The sequence below is a fragment of the Pyrenophora tritici-repentis genome, chromosome 2 (assembly GCF_003171515.1).
Source record: "Pyrenophora tritici-repentis strain M4 chromosome 2, whole genome shotgun sequence".
In the NCBI taxonomy this organism is placed as follows: domain Eukaryota; kingdom Fungi; phylum Ascomycota; class Dothideomycetes; order Pleosporales; family Pleosporaceae; genus Pyrenophora; species Pyrenophora tritici-repentis.
The window spans coordinates 1,625,250-1,640,619 of record NC_089391.1 but is presented as its reverse complement, the minus strand read 5'-3'; the positions used below and the strand labels follow the sequence as shown (position 1 = coordinate 1,640,619).

The 15,370-nt window shown below is 51.6% G+C and overlaps 5 protein-coding genes across 5 annotated transcripts; 4 read left to right on the top strand and 1 right to left on the bottom strand.

Moving 5' to 3' along the window:
* Positions 1-522: 522 nt before the first annotated feature.
* On the top strand, positions 523-2,322 carry PtrM4_060900 (GroL, Chaperonin GroEL (HSP60 family); the record flags this gene model as incomplete). The annotated part of the gene is made up of 4 exons (XM_001932844.1): positions 523-547; positions 603-884; positions 934-1,524; positions 1,574-2,322. 4 exons carry the CDS (start codon positions 523-525, stop codon positions 2,320-2,322), a joined length of 1,647 nt encoding a protein of 548 aa, XP_001932879.1.
* A 686-nt stretch (positions 2,323-3,008) lies between these two features.
* Positions 3,009-4,237, top strand: PtrM4_060890 (Solute-trans-a domain containing protein; the record flags this gene model as incomplete). Its single annotated transcript, XM_001932843.2, has 3 exons — positions 3,009-3,470; positions 3,521-3,796; positions 3,854-4,237. The coding sequence occupies 3 exons, from the start codon at positions 3,009-3,011 to the stop codon at positions 4,235-4,237; spliced, it is 1,122 nt and encodes a 373-aa protein (XP_001932878.2).
* A 533-nt stretch (positions 4,238-4,770) lies between these two features.
* Positions 4,771-5,477, top strand: PtrM4_060880 (uncharacterized protein; the record flags this gene model as incomplete). The annotated part of the gene is made up of 2 exons (XM_066105516.1): positions 4,771-4,811; positions 5,087-5,477. The coding sequence occupies 2 exons, from the start codon at positions 4,771-4,773 to the stop codon at positions 5,475-5,477; spliced, it is 432 nt and encodes a 143-aa protein (XP_065964143.1).
* A 781-nt stretch (positions 5,478-6,258) lies between these two features.
* Positions 6,259-7,780, bottom strand: PtrM4_060870 (SPS1, Serine-threonine protein kinase; the record flags this gene model as incomplete). Its single annotated transcript, XM_001932841.1, has 4 exons — positions 6,259-6,651; positions 6,707-7,235; positions 7,288-7,445; positions 7,499-7,780. The coding sequence occupies 4 exons, from the start codon at positions 7,778-7,780 to the stop codon at positions 6,259-6,261; spliced, it is 1,362 nt and encodes a 453-aa protein (XP_001932876.1).
* A 1,240-nt stretch (positions 7,781-9,020) lies between these two features.
* On the top strand, positions 9,021-13,411 carry PtrM4_060860 (Tex, Transcriptional accessory protein; the record flags this gene model as incomplete). The annotated part of the gene is made up of 4 exons (XM_001932840.1): positions 9,021-9,209; positions 9,246-9,413; positions 9,461-13,100; positions 13,158-13,411. The coding sequence occupies 4 exons, from the start codon at positions 9,021-9,023 to the stop codon at positions 13,409-13,411; spliced, it is 4,251 nt and encodes a 1,416-aa protein (XP_001932875.1).
* Positions 13,412-15,370: the final 1,959 nt, after the last annotated feature.

Genomic DNA, 15,370 nt, shown 5'->3' with positions numbered 1-15,370 from the left:
GCGCAAAGAAGTGAGATGTAGGAGGGAAGGTTTCGTGGGCGCCAGAGCAGTCTTGTAAGCTGCGCGCGAGTCCCGTGAGAGGCTGGCTGCAACGCGGTGAGGAGCGGCAGAATGTAAGGCAAAATGGTCCGGCGAGCCATGCTCAGGGCAGGTCAAGCGTGCATTGGCCGGCTGACGATGTTTGGCGGCCGTATCCGGCAGCCGCCAAGCTTCTGTGTAAGGCAAACAGGGCCGATAGGTGACAGGCACGTGACGTAACCGACAAGACGGAAGTTGCCGTTGATCGCAGGCTAGTCTTGCATCAGTCAGCAGTGCATGTGTCAGCAGTGGCTGGTGGGGGTGTGGCTGAACGTCGGCGGCAGATAATCCGCGCCGGCAAATAGTGGCGGTTGCGACGCGGTTTTTGGTGGTAGCAAAAGTTAGCGGAGAAGCTGCCAGGCACCAAACCAAAGATACCCCACGCAACTCTAATAACGAGCCCCTCTTTCTTCTTTACCGTGTTTCCAGACCCCGGCTATCACAATGCAGGCGCCAGTGGTGGTTATGAGTAAGCTGAGAAAACATCTGAAGCCTTGACAGCCCACCCACTAACACAACAACAGACACGCAGACCCCGGGCGGGGAGCGGCAGTTTGGCCGCAAAGCTCAGCTATCCAACATCACAGCAGCCAAGACGGTCGCCGACATTATCAGATCATGTCTCGGCCCTAAGGCCATGCTGAAGATGCTGCTCGACCCCATGGGCGGTATCGTCCTCACCAACGACGGTCACGCTATCCTTCGAGAGATTGAAGTCGCGCACCCGGCAGCCAAGAGCATGATTGAGCTCAGCAGGACACAGGACGAGGAGGTTGGCGATGGCACAACCACCGTCATCATATTAGGTGTGTAGATATGCGGGGACAAACAAATGCAGAATCTGACAACAAGCAGCGGGAGAGATCCTCGCACAAGCTCTGCCCCAGCTTGAGCGCAACATCCACCCCGTCGTCATTATCCAGGCTTTCAAGAAGGCTCTCGCCGACGCGCTCGAGATCATCAGTGAAATCGCCGTCGAAGTCGACGTCAACGACGACGAGCAGATGTACAAGATTATCAACTCCTCAATTGGCACAAAGTTCGTCTCGCGATGGTCGGACCTGATGTGTGGCCTTGCCCTAAAGGCAGTCCGGACTGTCTCACTCGACATTGGGTCTGGCAAGAAGGAGGTCGACATCAAGCGCTACGCGCGTATTGAGAAGATTCCTGGAGGCGAAATCGAGGATAGTGAGGTTCTGGACGGAGTCATGGTCAACAAAGACATTACACACCCCAAGATGAGGCGGAAGATCGAGAACCCCCGTGTTCTGCTTTTGGACTGCACATTGGAGTACAAGAAGGGCGAGAGCCAAACGAACATTGAAGTCAGCAAAGAGGAGGACTGGAACAGGATACTGCAAATCGAGGAGGAGCAGGTAAAGAACATGTGCGATGCTATCATCGCCCTCAAGCCCGACCTTGTCATCACTGAGAAGGGCGTGAGTGGTACGTTACCCCCAGTTCAATTTGTCAAATGTTCGCTAACAAGGATCAGATCTCGCACAGCACTACCTCGTAAAGGCCAATATTACCGCTATCCGCCGGGTCCGCAAGACCGACAACAACCGTATCGCTCGTGCAACAGGTGCGACGATCGTCAACTCCGTCTTCTCGGCAACCGCGTCAGACATTGGTACCGAGTGCGGTCTGTTCGAGATTTCCAAGATTGGCGACGAGTACTTCACCTTCCTTACAAAGTGCAAGAACCCCAAGGCTTGTACCATCATGCTTAGGGGTCCCTCAAAAGACATCCTGAACGAGATTGAGCGGAATCTACATGATGCCATGGGTGTGGCCAGGAACGTAATATGGAACCCCAAGCTGTGCCCAGGCGGTGGTGCCACGGAGATGGCCATCGCTGTCGGCCTGGACAGGAAAGGCAAGCTGATTGAGGGCGTTGCACAATGGCCGTACAAGGCTGTTGCCGAGGCCATGGAAGTCATCCCACGCACACTCATCCAAAACTCAGGAAACAGTCCGATCAAGGTGCTAACTCAACTACGTGCAAAGCACGCCGAGGGTTATGAGGACGGCAAGCAAACTGGAAGCGTCTGGGGTATCGACGGCGATGCGGGCAAGGTCGTCGATATGCGGACGTACAACGTATGGGAGCCTCTGGCGGTCAAGGAACAGAGTGTCAAGACTGCCGTTGAGAGCGCCTGTCTGCTATTGAGGGTTGACGACATTGTTGCCGCAAAATCGGCGAAGCAAGTGAGCGGTCCGATAGGGGGCGGTGATGATTAGATGTGAGCTCGTAGCTGGATTCTGCAAGGTTCCTTCTATCTACGTTGGGCCACCAGCAGTCACTATAGAAATGAAAAACATCTGCCAACCAAGCACAGGGGAACCATTGCCCAACTCTTAGCTAAAGCAGATATTCAACTGACGATGAATATCAGGTCTCGCTCAAGTCTCATAGCACAGCCGTTTCCATACTAGGTATCCTTGACCAATCGCATCCCAAACACGCTTGGCGCTATGTTGATTCAGGCGCATGTTGCGCGCACATCAACTTCAGGCATCCAGCCTTTGTCACGCAACGTTGTTCCCGCAAACCCTATGCACCGTACGTTCACTGAGCTGCTAAGCTCCGTGGCGAGGACATAAGGCTTGCCAAGGGATGCTTCAGAAAGCACTATTTACTTCATACGGTAAGCTGAGCGTTGGTAAAGGATGGGGATCATGGATACCTCAGCCACCGCATTGCCGGAGGCCTCAAACATGGCTACGTTATGCATAGATTCTAGTCAGACTGAGATGATCTTAATATGTAGTATAAAGGTCTTACGGTCTTGAGCGATATCATCGTCTCACCTTGTTCTGTGCAGTGACTTCTGGTTTCACAAACAACCCGGCTGTTTCGACCACTTCCATTTGCATCCACATCTTCTTGAACACACGATTCAGATTTCTGTATGGATACCTTTACGATGACAGCCAGAGGCCTTCTAGAGCGGCCTAAAGACCCAAACATATGTCCCGCGGAAGACACTCAGGGCCCACCAATTGTTCCTTTCATCGCCAACCTCTCCTTCCATCAATTCGCAATAATACTATCCGCCGCCTGTGGGATCCTCAGTACAATCATAATCGGAACGCTGGTCGTACTACATTCTCTCAGCTATTCGAACCCGGTGCAACAACGACAGATTATTCGCATCATCTCCTTGGTACCATGGGTCGCTCTATTCTCCTTCCTAGTCGTATGGCATGAAGCAGCAGGAGAATATCTTGCCCCTTCTCTAGACCTTGGCTGCTCAATTGCGCTATCATCGTTTTTACTTTTCATGTGCGACCTTGTACTTGCACATCGGGAAGGATTTGATAAGTTGTTCGGAGACGGAGCGAGGGCCAGAGGATCAATGAATGCTAAGAGCCCGTTTTGGATGAAGGTAAGAGATGTCATCTTTAGAGTCATGAATACCTATCTAACATGCAACAGCGGGTTTGGTACAGCGTACTCCAGTTTATTCCAGTGAGCATTATGTTGTGGATCGTTACGGTGGCCACATTGGTTACGGATAAATACTGCAAGCAGTCCAATAGTGTACATTTTGCCCACATCTGGCTCATGATATTGGATGCATGCACAACCACCCTCGCCATTCTGCAATCTGTTAGCTTCTACAACAAGAACAAGGAACTACTTCAGAAGCATCAAATTCTTCTGAAGCTTTTCACATTCAAATCAGTGCTTGGTCTCAACTTCTTCCAATCGGTAAGCCAACCACTCATCGCCAGTCCCTTTCTTGTACGCAATCTAACACAACACCAGTTTGTCATCTCTTTACTTGCAGGCCATGGCAAGCTCAGGCCTAACAAATACATGACCTTCCACGACATCAACACAGGCCTTGCCTCGCTCATCCTCTCTTGCGAAATGCCCATATTTGCCATCCTGATGATTGTTGCCTTTTCCCCAAGACCATACAAATACCAAGGTGGCCCTGCTGCTAGCCCTTTGAATGCAATCTTAGACGCGTGTAATATCTCGGATCTGCTATCGGCGTTCTTCCGTGGTCCTATGCGGTTGGTGAGGGAGCAGCAACGGCAAATTCTGAGGCAAAATAGCATGAGGATTGAGTTGGTGTCTTCTTACGATAGCGAGGAGAGGAGAGAAAGCATAGGAAAGGTACCGGTGATCAGCACGGCTTCCTAGAGGGTGTCTTACTGTAAAGTATCACATGTTAGATAGGTATGACTATGATTTATGATAGATTTCCTTGCTGTATTCTCATCTGTGTGGCGTCAATGTCAATTTCGTACCACTGCATTCTCTTCCGTGTTTTGACTCATAAAACTAGCGCACTTATCTCATGACATTTCTCCCCGCTTTCGTCTATGATATGTCACTCCTTGCGCAGTGAAGTTGCGCATTGACCACATCAACAAATGAAACGTCTCTCACCTTCTACCCCACACTCCATAATCTTTTCCTCGCGCAAACTACACATGAAAGCTTTTCCTCTCTTCCTACAACATCCACCTGGGTATCATAAGATACTTGACGTACCAGTGTACAAGGGCTACTGTAGTTGCCAAACACGCCTATCAGGTGCTTACCCACACTGTCAAGTATTTTGTGACATCTAGGTGCATCCTCGAGTCCTCCTCGACGCGACCGCTCGGCTTACACAGCCAGCAGCGCTACTCAACGTATAGCTGTTCAAACCCCCTTACTCGCCCCATCAGATGGCCTCCCTCGACGATAACAGCGGCTTGCCAGCACTAGCGTAAGTGAAAAATGAGAATAGATGGGAGATATGCGCTAAAGTGGCTATAGGTCAGCAACAGCAACAGCAGCCTCGAGTCCGCCCCGCTATCACTTGCCTCCTGAGCTTTGAGGTGAAGTGCTTCATCAACTTGACGATGACTATACGCTTTGGGTCACGTGCCGACAAGTGTGTCGAGAGTTCCGGGTGGAAGCAGAACGTGAATTTGCACAAACACGCCTTCCAAACCTTGAATTGACATGGTTTTTCGAAGTAGATGATTCCTCTCTACACAGATACGAAGTCAAAGCGAGAGAGCTGCAGTGCTTAATTGAGGATGGAAAGCGCGCTCAGTTCGGCCTCGTCGCAAACAATCAACATCATGGAGATAATCCGACATTCAAGAAAGCTGTGGGAGAATTGGCTAAGACTGTTGCCTTTGGAGAACTGGGATACTTGAAAAATATTTCCAGTGAGACATCAATGTGGCAATTCGCTTCACTAGGACACTACCATAACGACATCTACAACTCCGGACTGGTATTTGATCTTGAAGAGCATACGCTAGTATTCGAGTGGAAGGCATTCCTGGACGACTTCTACAAAGATACCACTTATGTCAACGCGCGAAAGCAGATCAAAACTCTCATCGGAGAACGTGCAGAAGTCTCTCAAAAACATCCATGACAAGTTCAAAAAGCCAAACGAGGTCTCTGGTAATTCCTTGGATGCATCGATGGAACCACAGAGCGAGCCGACACTCCAAAGATTGTGTCGGAATTGGATGCTGCTGTTCGACGACAAAGAGGACGATCTGCTGGCAGAAGCACGTGTTGAACGCCTGCGATGCGCGTACAGTCGAGCGGATTTGACTCTCGATTGGAACAACATTGCTAGAAGATATACGGAAGAGAGGTTCAAGCTGAAGTTCGCGGGCTTCGTCGCTGTTAGGAGATGGCACAGGAACTGCAAATTGTATGCGGACTACTGCAAGAAACATGACATTGTCATATTACCAGTAACCTAGGATGGCCAGCTTGGATTCTGGTAGAGAGGTGTAAGGATCAAGGTGACAACGAAAGTGGTTTTGCGGATAGCATGCTTGTGAATGGATATCATGGCGAGAAAGTACAAGCGCATTGAGTCAGGATAGCGAAAACTCATGTACAAGTCGGATCTCCAGCTGGAAACAAGGGTGTAGGAGATACCACACAGTTAGAAATACAAGCATGATAGTCAGAAATCACAAGATCAATGACAAGAACACTTTGTTTCCAACAAAGAATGCCTTCAAGGGCAACTAAATTTCCAACCCATATACTTGACAACAACAACACAACAAGGAAAAGAATCCATCCCAACCTTACCACCAGAAGGAAACTACATGAAACCACCAAAAAATTCCTCCATTCTATATGAGGCCCCCCTACTCTGTTTTCCTAGCACATATCCCGTCATTTCCCACCATTTATTGCACTTCGTTATTCCACCTCCTGGGCTGCGCGGGCAGTCCATTTGCCGCGGGACCTCTTGAGCCGGGTCTTGAGCCAGGGCCATCGACAGGCGGTGCCGGCCGCATAGGTAGATTCATGACGTTGACGCTAGAAGTACTGTTTGTGCGGGAGGATTGTGAAGGACGGCGGGGAGCGGCATCCGAATCGCCATTCGCGACTCTTTGTCTGGGGTCGTTTGAATCACGCTTGGAGGGGGGTGATCGCTCGCGGAGCTTCTCTTTGATGGTAGCGGCGGGTGCGGCAGGGGCGAGGTGGGATTTGCGCTTGTTGTGTTCGATCATGGATATGGCCCATGCTTCGAGGTCGACGGGAGTGCGTTTGGCGGCTTGGAGGAAGGCGTCGTGCTCCTATTGGAGTAGTTAGTAAACTTGGCTTGGTGTAAAGCTATTTTGTGAAACTTACGTATAGTTCCTTGGGAGTTGGTCGCTCCGCAGGGTCCTTCATCAGACACTTTGCAATCATATCCTCCAAGATCGATGGGAAGGCGTCGCTCTTGGGTAGCTTTGGTGAAGGCTCCAGAACAATCTGCTGGAGGAGATCGAGAATACCCTGGGGACCGCCCGCCTCGTCGTCATCTCCGCTCCCCGCAAAGGGGAACTTTCCGATGGCCAGCTCCATCAATGTGAGACCCACACTCCATACATCCGATTTAACGGTATATGGAGATCCTTGTATCCGCTCCGGCGCCATGTATGTACCTGTACCCACAAAGGTCTCGGCAATAGACCCCTCTAGCTCACTGGAGACACCGAAATCGCACAGCTTGATGTTTCCCTTTGAGTTTACGAGGATGTTCGAAGGCTTGAGATCGCGGTGCATGATGCGGTGAGCGCTGTAAAGGTAGGCAAGGCCGCCGAGGACGGCTTCTGAGATCTTTCCAAGTACGTCCACGCGGACGGGTCCAAATGTTCGAGAAACCCAGTCAAGGGAACTGGTCGCGATTAGCACATATGAAACCAGAGTATAACGTAGATTGCACCTACCCCACATCCATGTACTCCATGCACATTATCACGTCCCCGGACGAATTTTGAAAAGCGCCGTAAAAGTCTACAATGTAGTCCGAGTTGCAGTCGTGCATGATGCGCAGTTCTCGCACAATTCGTTTCCTTACTTCGTTCTTTGCTTCGACGTGTATAACCTTTTTCGCTGTCAGTCTGGTGTCGCCAACTGCGGCTTGCTTATCCTGCTCACCTTCCTCGCCATGATGACCTTGGTAGCAGCGTGCTGCACCTTGCTCACTGTTCCTCCATTACCTGACCCCAATTCCCGCAATACTATCAGGTCTTCTGCCTTGAGATCCAGTTGGAATTCGACGCCAATCTCCAGCGTGTCCTGTCTCTCGTCGTTGGCGCGGGCGCCGGGTATTTGGGCGTCTCCCGCGGAGGGCGCCGGCTTTGGCGGTGGAGCGCTGAGTGCGAGTCCCTTTACATTCTTCCTCTTCATCGTCTTCTGCTTGAAGGATGATTCGGCCATGATATCGGTTTGCGCCGGGGGCTGTTATGCTGCGGGTGTAGGTGGGGGAGATGGGCGACTGCAAAGCAGCGACAATGCCGTCAAAGATGTTCTGTTTGCTGTATAAGAGCCCGAGTGTTGGCTTCTGTTTCGAGTTTGCCGCCCAAGCTGCGTCGACAATGGTACGCCAATCACAGCAAATGCCCAAAGGAGGACAGCGTCTATTGGATTTCCGTTTTCGGGGCGCCTGAAGACAAATTGGCACTGGTAAGAGAATACAGGGCTTGATTGGGAAGCGGCTGGTTATATATATAGGAGAATGTCTCGGGCGCTGTTGGCAGCAAAGCAGTTCAGGAGAGGTTGTGGTCGTGTCAGTCTCTCGGCTAGTGGGGCGCGCTGGTGGGGTTGTGTGCAGCAGCGTCAAGATAGACTCTACTAGGCCGCAGACGGTGGCAATGGAGTAGCTGGCAGTTTGGTACAGGCTGGACTGAAGAAGCTGGCGATCAAGTTAGTAGCTACGAGGGGCCATGCTCTGATAAGTAGATTCACCGGACTTGTTGCATCGTTCAGGAGGTTTCAGACTGGCATGGTTCTCCGTCGCCATGCTTCACCTACCTGCTTCTAGCGCAGAACTTCAAGAGTCGCTACCTTGGACACGACCATGGTGCCGGGCGCATAAGACAAAAACTGTGGTGTCGACACTAGATAGAACACCTGCACATAGCTCCCTTACTTTGCATCCAATTGCCTGCAATACCATTGCTCACTATACAGTAGTTTGCAGCAAGGCAGTTGCAACGTGCAGGCGCCTCGATGAACAAACCCTGGCCTCCTCTGTATACGACTCAGTTGCTCTCTCTCTATCGGAGACGATATCGCGTCTATCAGCCTGTAACATTGATCCATGGACACCTGGGGCGCATAATCAGACGGGCTGGCTTCCGGATACACGCGCAGTGCCAGGTTCGGGAAGGCTGACTACTGTGATAGTCTCCGACCACTAGCGCGCATATCACGTGCTGACCCAAGTCACGTGCACAGCGTCAGTACGGCGGAAAGTTAACGCGGCCGATGGGTGCGCGAACCTTGGGTCGCCTACATCTGTCTTTCTTTCCTCCTTTACCTCGATTGTGCCCGACTTCCTCTCGCCGAATCGCCGCATTCGATCGACCTCCTTCCCCCGAGAATCTCCTAAAAACGCAATCGCCAATCGCGCCCTTCCCCCGACCAAAAGCGCACGCGTTCCCTTTGTTACTTCAACATGGCGCAATACTTTGACACAATCGCCGATGTGGGCAGCGATGAGGAGGAGGATGAGGACTTCGATGGCGAGGCTGGTGAGGCTGGCGAGCCCAGGCCTAAAAAGACAAATGGCACCAACGGCATCGACGACTCCAGCGAGGAGGAAGACGATGATGATGAGGACCGACTCCGACAGGCAAGTTATAGTGTGAGAAACGGGATCGCATCTGCTGACAGTATATAGGAAGGTGAAGGCTTCGTCGTTGACGAGGAGGAGGACGAAGAAGACGAAGTCGCAGAACGGCGGCGACGGCGCAAGAAGAAGAGAAAGAACCGCGATGAGGAAGAAGCCCTCGACGACGAAGATCTTGATCTGATCGGCGTTGAAGTGGAGCGTCCAGCGGAAGAACAGGTACGGCATCCCTCTGCTCTGCTGGAAGCTGAATGTCATTAACACAGGGGAAGACGAGATTCAAGCGCCTCAAGCGTGGCCACAAAGAGCGCGTCAAGTCCCGCGGTGTCGACGACATTTTCTCCGACGAAGACGTAAACGAGGACTACGACGAACCGCGGCGTATTGGCGGCGATGAATTCGACGATTTTATTGAGGACGACAAATTTGAAGATGAGATCGAAGACGACCGCGACGTTACGCAGCCGGGCATAAACCTGATAACCAAAGGACTACAGGCTGCTGGGCTGGATGAGGGAGCCGAAGAAGACTACAGAGCCGCGTTCGGTGATGGCACAGACTATGATTGGGCGTTGGAGATGCAAGAGGCGGAAGAGGAAGAGCAAGCTGGCGAAGGCCGTGAGCTCCAACTCAAGGATGTCTTCGAGCCATCGCAGCTACAAGAGCGTATGCTTACGGATGAGGACAACGTCATTCGCGAGACCGATATCCCGGAGCGCCTGCAGCTAGCCCGAAAGCCCTTCAAGGAAATCGAACTCACACCAGAGGACATGCAGGCACGTCTGACCGAGGAAGCCACCTGGATCAGCAACATGCTGTGGCCGAAGAAAGGTCTCCCGAGATATTTTTCACAGCCCTTCGAAAAAGCCGTGCGTAAAGTTCTCGAGTTCATCAACATCGAGGACTACGAAGTTCCCTTCATCTTCAACCACCGAAAAGACTATCTCATTCATGCACCCAGCGATCACGATGACTATGACGACATAGACAACCCACCTCCCATGGACGCGCGACCAGAGCGTCTGCTCAACCAGGCTGACCTCTGGGAGGTCTTTGACTTGGACCTCAAGTTCAGGGCTTTTGCTGAGAAGCGTGACGCCCTAAGGCAAAACTATGAGAACCTGAAGGCCGTTTACTCTGAGATTACAGATACCGAAATCGAGGAGTTGTCAAACCGCGCCGCCACAATCGAAGAGATCCAAGAACTTCAGGACTATCTGCACTACAAGTATTCGCAGGAGTTGAACGAGGTCCGCCAGGAATTGAATGGAACGCAGAAGCGTGCCAACAACGCACGCAACTTCTTCGACAAGCTGCGGAGCGGGAAGGCACTCCAACTCGTCAAGGCGATTGGCATCACACCAGATGACTTTGCGAAGAAGGTTGACGGAACAAACACTGGCGCGCACACGATTGAAGATCCCCCTTACAAGGTCGAGGAACTCGCTGATCAGCTGGCCGAAGCCCCAGAGACGGGCGCCACTCTGCTCAGATCCACCAGGTTACTGTTCGTGCAAGATTTGCAAATGTGCTCACGGCTGCGCAGATACTTGCGCGCTAGCTTCTACCAAAACGCTGAGATTGACTGTCTTCGTACTGACAAGGGCATGCGCACAATTACTGAAGACAACCCGTACTATGAGTTTAAGTACCTGCGTCGAGTCACCTTTGGCGATCTCCAGGGCCGCCCAGACCTCTTCCTCAAGATGTTGAAGGCTGAATCTGAAGGTCTCATGCAAGTTAGAATCACCATGGGCAACTACCCGAACTTCAAGTCGCGTCTTCACAAAGAGATTGTCTCTGAGGGTGTCAGCGACGTTTCCGATACTTGGAACGCTCTCCGCAAAGAATTGCTTGATACGGCTCTAGATAAGCTACAAGGTGTTATTGCGAACGGCGTCAAGGAAACGCTGCGTGCTCGATGCGAGGATGAACTTGCCGCCTCGGCAAGAGAAAACTACTACAACAAGCTCGACCAGGCACCCTACAAGTTGAAGACTGCACCTCTCGGATCTGTTCCTAATGTTCTCTGCCTATCGAACGGCAGCGGCATGCGCGGCGACGCCATCATGTGGGCTTATGTCGAAAACGATGGTCGCGTCTTAGAGCATGGCCGTTTGATCGATATGCGTCTTGGCAACCCGGAGCGTAACATTCCTGAAGGCCAAGACGTCGAGAAACTGGTTGATGTCATCCAGCGTCGCCGTCCAGACGTCATCGGTGTCAGTGGCTTCTCAGTCGAGACTCGCAAATTGTACAAGGACATCCAGGAAATCATCAACCAGCGTGGCTTGACAGGTCCGGCATACGAGGACGAGGATACTGGTGAAGAGAGGAATGAACCTCTTGAGATCATCCTGGTCAACGATGAGGTTGCCCGCTTATACCACACCAGTGCTCGAGCGATCGCAGAGTTCCCCAAACATCCAGCGCTGACGAGGTACTGTATCGCCCTTGGAAGGTACCTGCAAAATCCTCTCGCAGAATACGCATCTCTCGGCAAAGACATTGTTTCCATCCCTTTCATACCCAACCAGACTTTAATACCCCAAGACAAACTTCTAGACCGCCTGGAAACAGCCATGGTGGACATGGTCAACCTCGTCGGAATCGACCTACCGGAGACATATGACGACAAGTACCTGTCCAAGTTAATACCCTACGTGTGCGGTCTGGGACCGCGCAAAGCCGACAGGCTGATCAAGGCAATCCAAGCTAATAGCGATGAGATCCTTTCGCGGTTCGACCTCCTTGGTGTATCTGAGTCCCGAGATCTCAAGGCGGCCATGGGACCCAAGGTCTTCCAGAACTGTGCAAGTTTCTTGTACATCCCTTACGACGCGACCGAAGAATCATCGGACTACCTGGATTACACCCGAGTACATCCCGAAGATTACGATCTTGCACGAAAGATGGTTGCTGATGCTTTGAACATGGACGAGGAAGATGTAAAGGCAGAGACCGACGAGGGCGGTCCCAGCGCCGTTGTTAGGAAAATGGTGCGGGAAGAGACCACCGATCTAGTCAATGATCTTGCTCTTGAAGACTACGCTGCGGAGATTGAGAGGAATTTTGGACAGCGCAAGCGTGCGACACTCGAAACCATTCGGGCTGAGCTGGACAACCCCTACGAAGAGATCCGACAGATGTTCGCGATGCTGTCTGGTGATGAGTTGTTCACGATGTTGACTGGTGAGACCAAGGACTCCTTGTACGAGGGTATGGTCGTCCCTGTTACCATCAGGCGCACTTTCCCAGATCACATTGAAGTGAAGCTGGAGTGTGGCATTGAAGCTGGCGTCTCTGAGTCAGAGTTCCCAGAGGGTGTTGGTGGTGGTGGGCAAGAGCCTCGCCACGTTTTCTCCACCCACCAGATTGTACGCGCACGCATTTTGTACCTGAACCGGAAAGCACTTACTGCACAACTATCGCTCAGGGGCGACCTTATCCGACAACCGGAAAAGAAGCGTTTCGAGCGAGCAGCCGGAGAATGGGATGAGGCACAAGAAGCTCAGGACAAGAAGGCAGCCGAGAAGGAGAAGGAGGTTGCAACTGGCCGACCCAATCGTGTCGTCAACCACCCGCTCTTCTTTGCGTTCAACACGGTGCAAGCTGAAGAGTACCTTGGTGGCAAAGAGACTGGTGACCTTGTCATTCGTCCTTCGTCCAAGGGTTTCGATCATTTGGTCGTTACATGGAAGGTCTCCAACAACGCCTACCAACATCTCGATGTCTTGGAGATGAACAAGCCAAACCAGTTTTCCCTCGGCAAGCAGCTCAAGATTGGAAAGCACACATACTCCGATCTCGACGAGTTGATCGTCAACCATGTGGAAGCCATGGCGCGCAAGGTCACCGAAATCACACGAGACGATCGATTCCAACCCGGTACTCGGGAAGACGCCGGTAAGTTATTTTTACCTCTCCTCCCCCATCACACACCCACTAACTCGTCACCTGCAGAAAAATGGCTAGGAAACTACTGTCAAGCCAACCCGTTACGCTCCATGTACGCTTTCTGCAGCATGCCCAAATACCCCGGTCACTTCTGGATCTGCTTCCAAATGAGCGCAAAGGGACCAAAGGGCGCGTGGCCCATCAAGGTGGTGCCCAACGCGTTCGAGCTACAGAAACATGTCTACCCTGATATGGTCGCGCTAAAGAACGGTTTCAAGATGTTGGTCACGGCGGCGAAGCAGGCGGCTCCCAGGCGGTAGTGGCGTTTGCTACATGAGCAAGGGCAGAAGTAGTGTTAGTGTGGCGTGGGTGATGCAAAGGCAGTTCCCGCCTCCCGCCTCTGTATCGGTATATACTCTGCATTTTTTCTTTGGTTGCTCATCTATCCGTCTTTCTTGCGAAAAAGGTTACATCACATCTTCCTTCCGGGCTGATATACCCGCCGCTGCTTTTTCTGGGAAACAGGAAGCTTGAAAAACAACAAGTCATCATTCAGTGTGCTCTGGTTTGGGGCGCTCATCTATCCATAGTCTGAGAAAATTGGCATTTTGGGAGGGGGAAAGTAGATCTTTGTAATGTTCAGGTTGTGTTTCTCCATTACGGATATAATGACTTTTTTTGGTGACTGCTAACTATGTCCGAGACTTGCTGGTAGCTGCCCTTGTCCTTGCCCTTGCCGGATTCCCGTGGCCGGCTTCATCCGCTTGTCTGGTGTCTCGCTGGCGTCATCAATCCCGCCGCCCGTCCGCGTCCTTGCCTTGGACCATCAATCTCTCGCCGAAGTCGCTACTAGGTAGACACTGCTGTTTGAACCTAGCAAACCCCCATCAAGACCCAAACCCCGTGACTCGCCCCCTCACTTTCCGTTACGTTACGTTCTTACCCTGCTTTCCGACTTTGCCAGTCTACCCGTTCATACCGTGCCCAGTGCCGCTTGTCAAGCGTCGCTGGACCCTCGATCTCTCCCTCCCGCCACTAAGCCAACCCATCAACCTTTGCCTTGGTCATCGGAGAAGGAAGGCGCAGAACATGTTTCACAGCTACACTACATCTCCGGTCAAACGAGCCCATCCACCTTCTCCACAACCTTCCAGACGTTTCTCACTGTAAGCCGAGTTTTCTCCTAGGAACATGGCAGCGGCAGTAGTGACACCAAGACGACTGTTTCCGGTCAGTGTGGCTTGGAGGTGAATGTGGGGTTCACCCTCTTTTCTTTCCTTATTTGGGAAGGGAGGAAAAGAGGGGTCTCGGTTGGTGGTGGTGGCGTGCTTTGGAGGCGGCGTCTGGGGCGATATTTTTGCGGAGATGACTCCGGGGTTGGGAGGTGAGGATGGGGCTAAGGTTTGGATGGGATTCTCCGGGCGGGCTAGAGGATGACGGGTGAGTGACGCGGGTAGAGAGTGTGTGGAAAGAGACGATGTGTTTGTGCTGTATGGTAGGTTATGTGATAGAGAAGTTGGCATGTCAAATGGTTGCAGTTCACACGGGGTCACGCAAAGGCAAGTGTGACAAAGCTCAGTAGAACTCTCGTCAAACTCATGCTCAGGTAACCGATGGTCCTTCAGTTTGGTACGCCAAGAATGACACGGGGTGTCAAAGAGTGGAGACAAGGAACGTCACTTGAAGCATAGCAGACACAGTTATGAAGATTCGAATGTTTCAATTGGGACTATCAAAAGAAGCCATGCTAAGGCTTGAAGGGGGGTATATTCCACCGTCTCCCATCTCCCATGCAGAGAGAGATGAGAAAAAAACAGTGTTTGAAGGGAAGAAAGAATCGTCAAAGCCCTCTCTCGCCAGAGCAAATAAGCTATCGGCCATGTGTCATATCCGGGTATATATATCAAGAAAAGAAAGGTGGGTGGCTTTAGTTGATGTACGTAGAAGACCCGAGGTGTGTAGAGTATGCGCCTTCATGCTCCTCGCAATGGTTCTAAAAGTGTGTATGTGTGTGTATCGTAGGATCGTTAAAGTGTGGTAGTAGTAGTAGTAGTAGTTGTTGTTGTTGTTGTTGTTGAAAAGAAAAGTAACTTTTTGGGGAACTGTTTTGTACAGTGAAGAGGTTCCGGAAACGCCGTGCTGGTGGAAATGCTTGGATGAGAGAATCAGAACCAGCTCTCGATCGATGTGATGAGGGTGATGAACGCATGAACGCCAAGTGATGATGATGGTGACGATGATTAAAAAAGCAAAATGGTCGTAAAAAGTAAAAGGGTTGA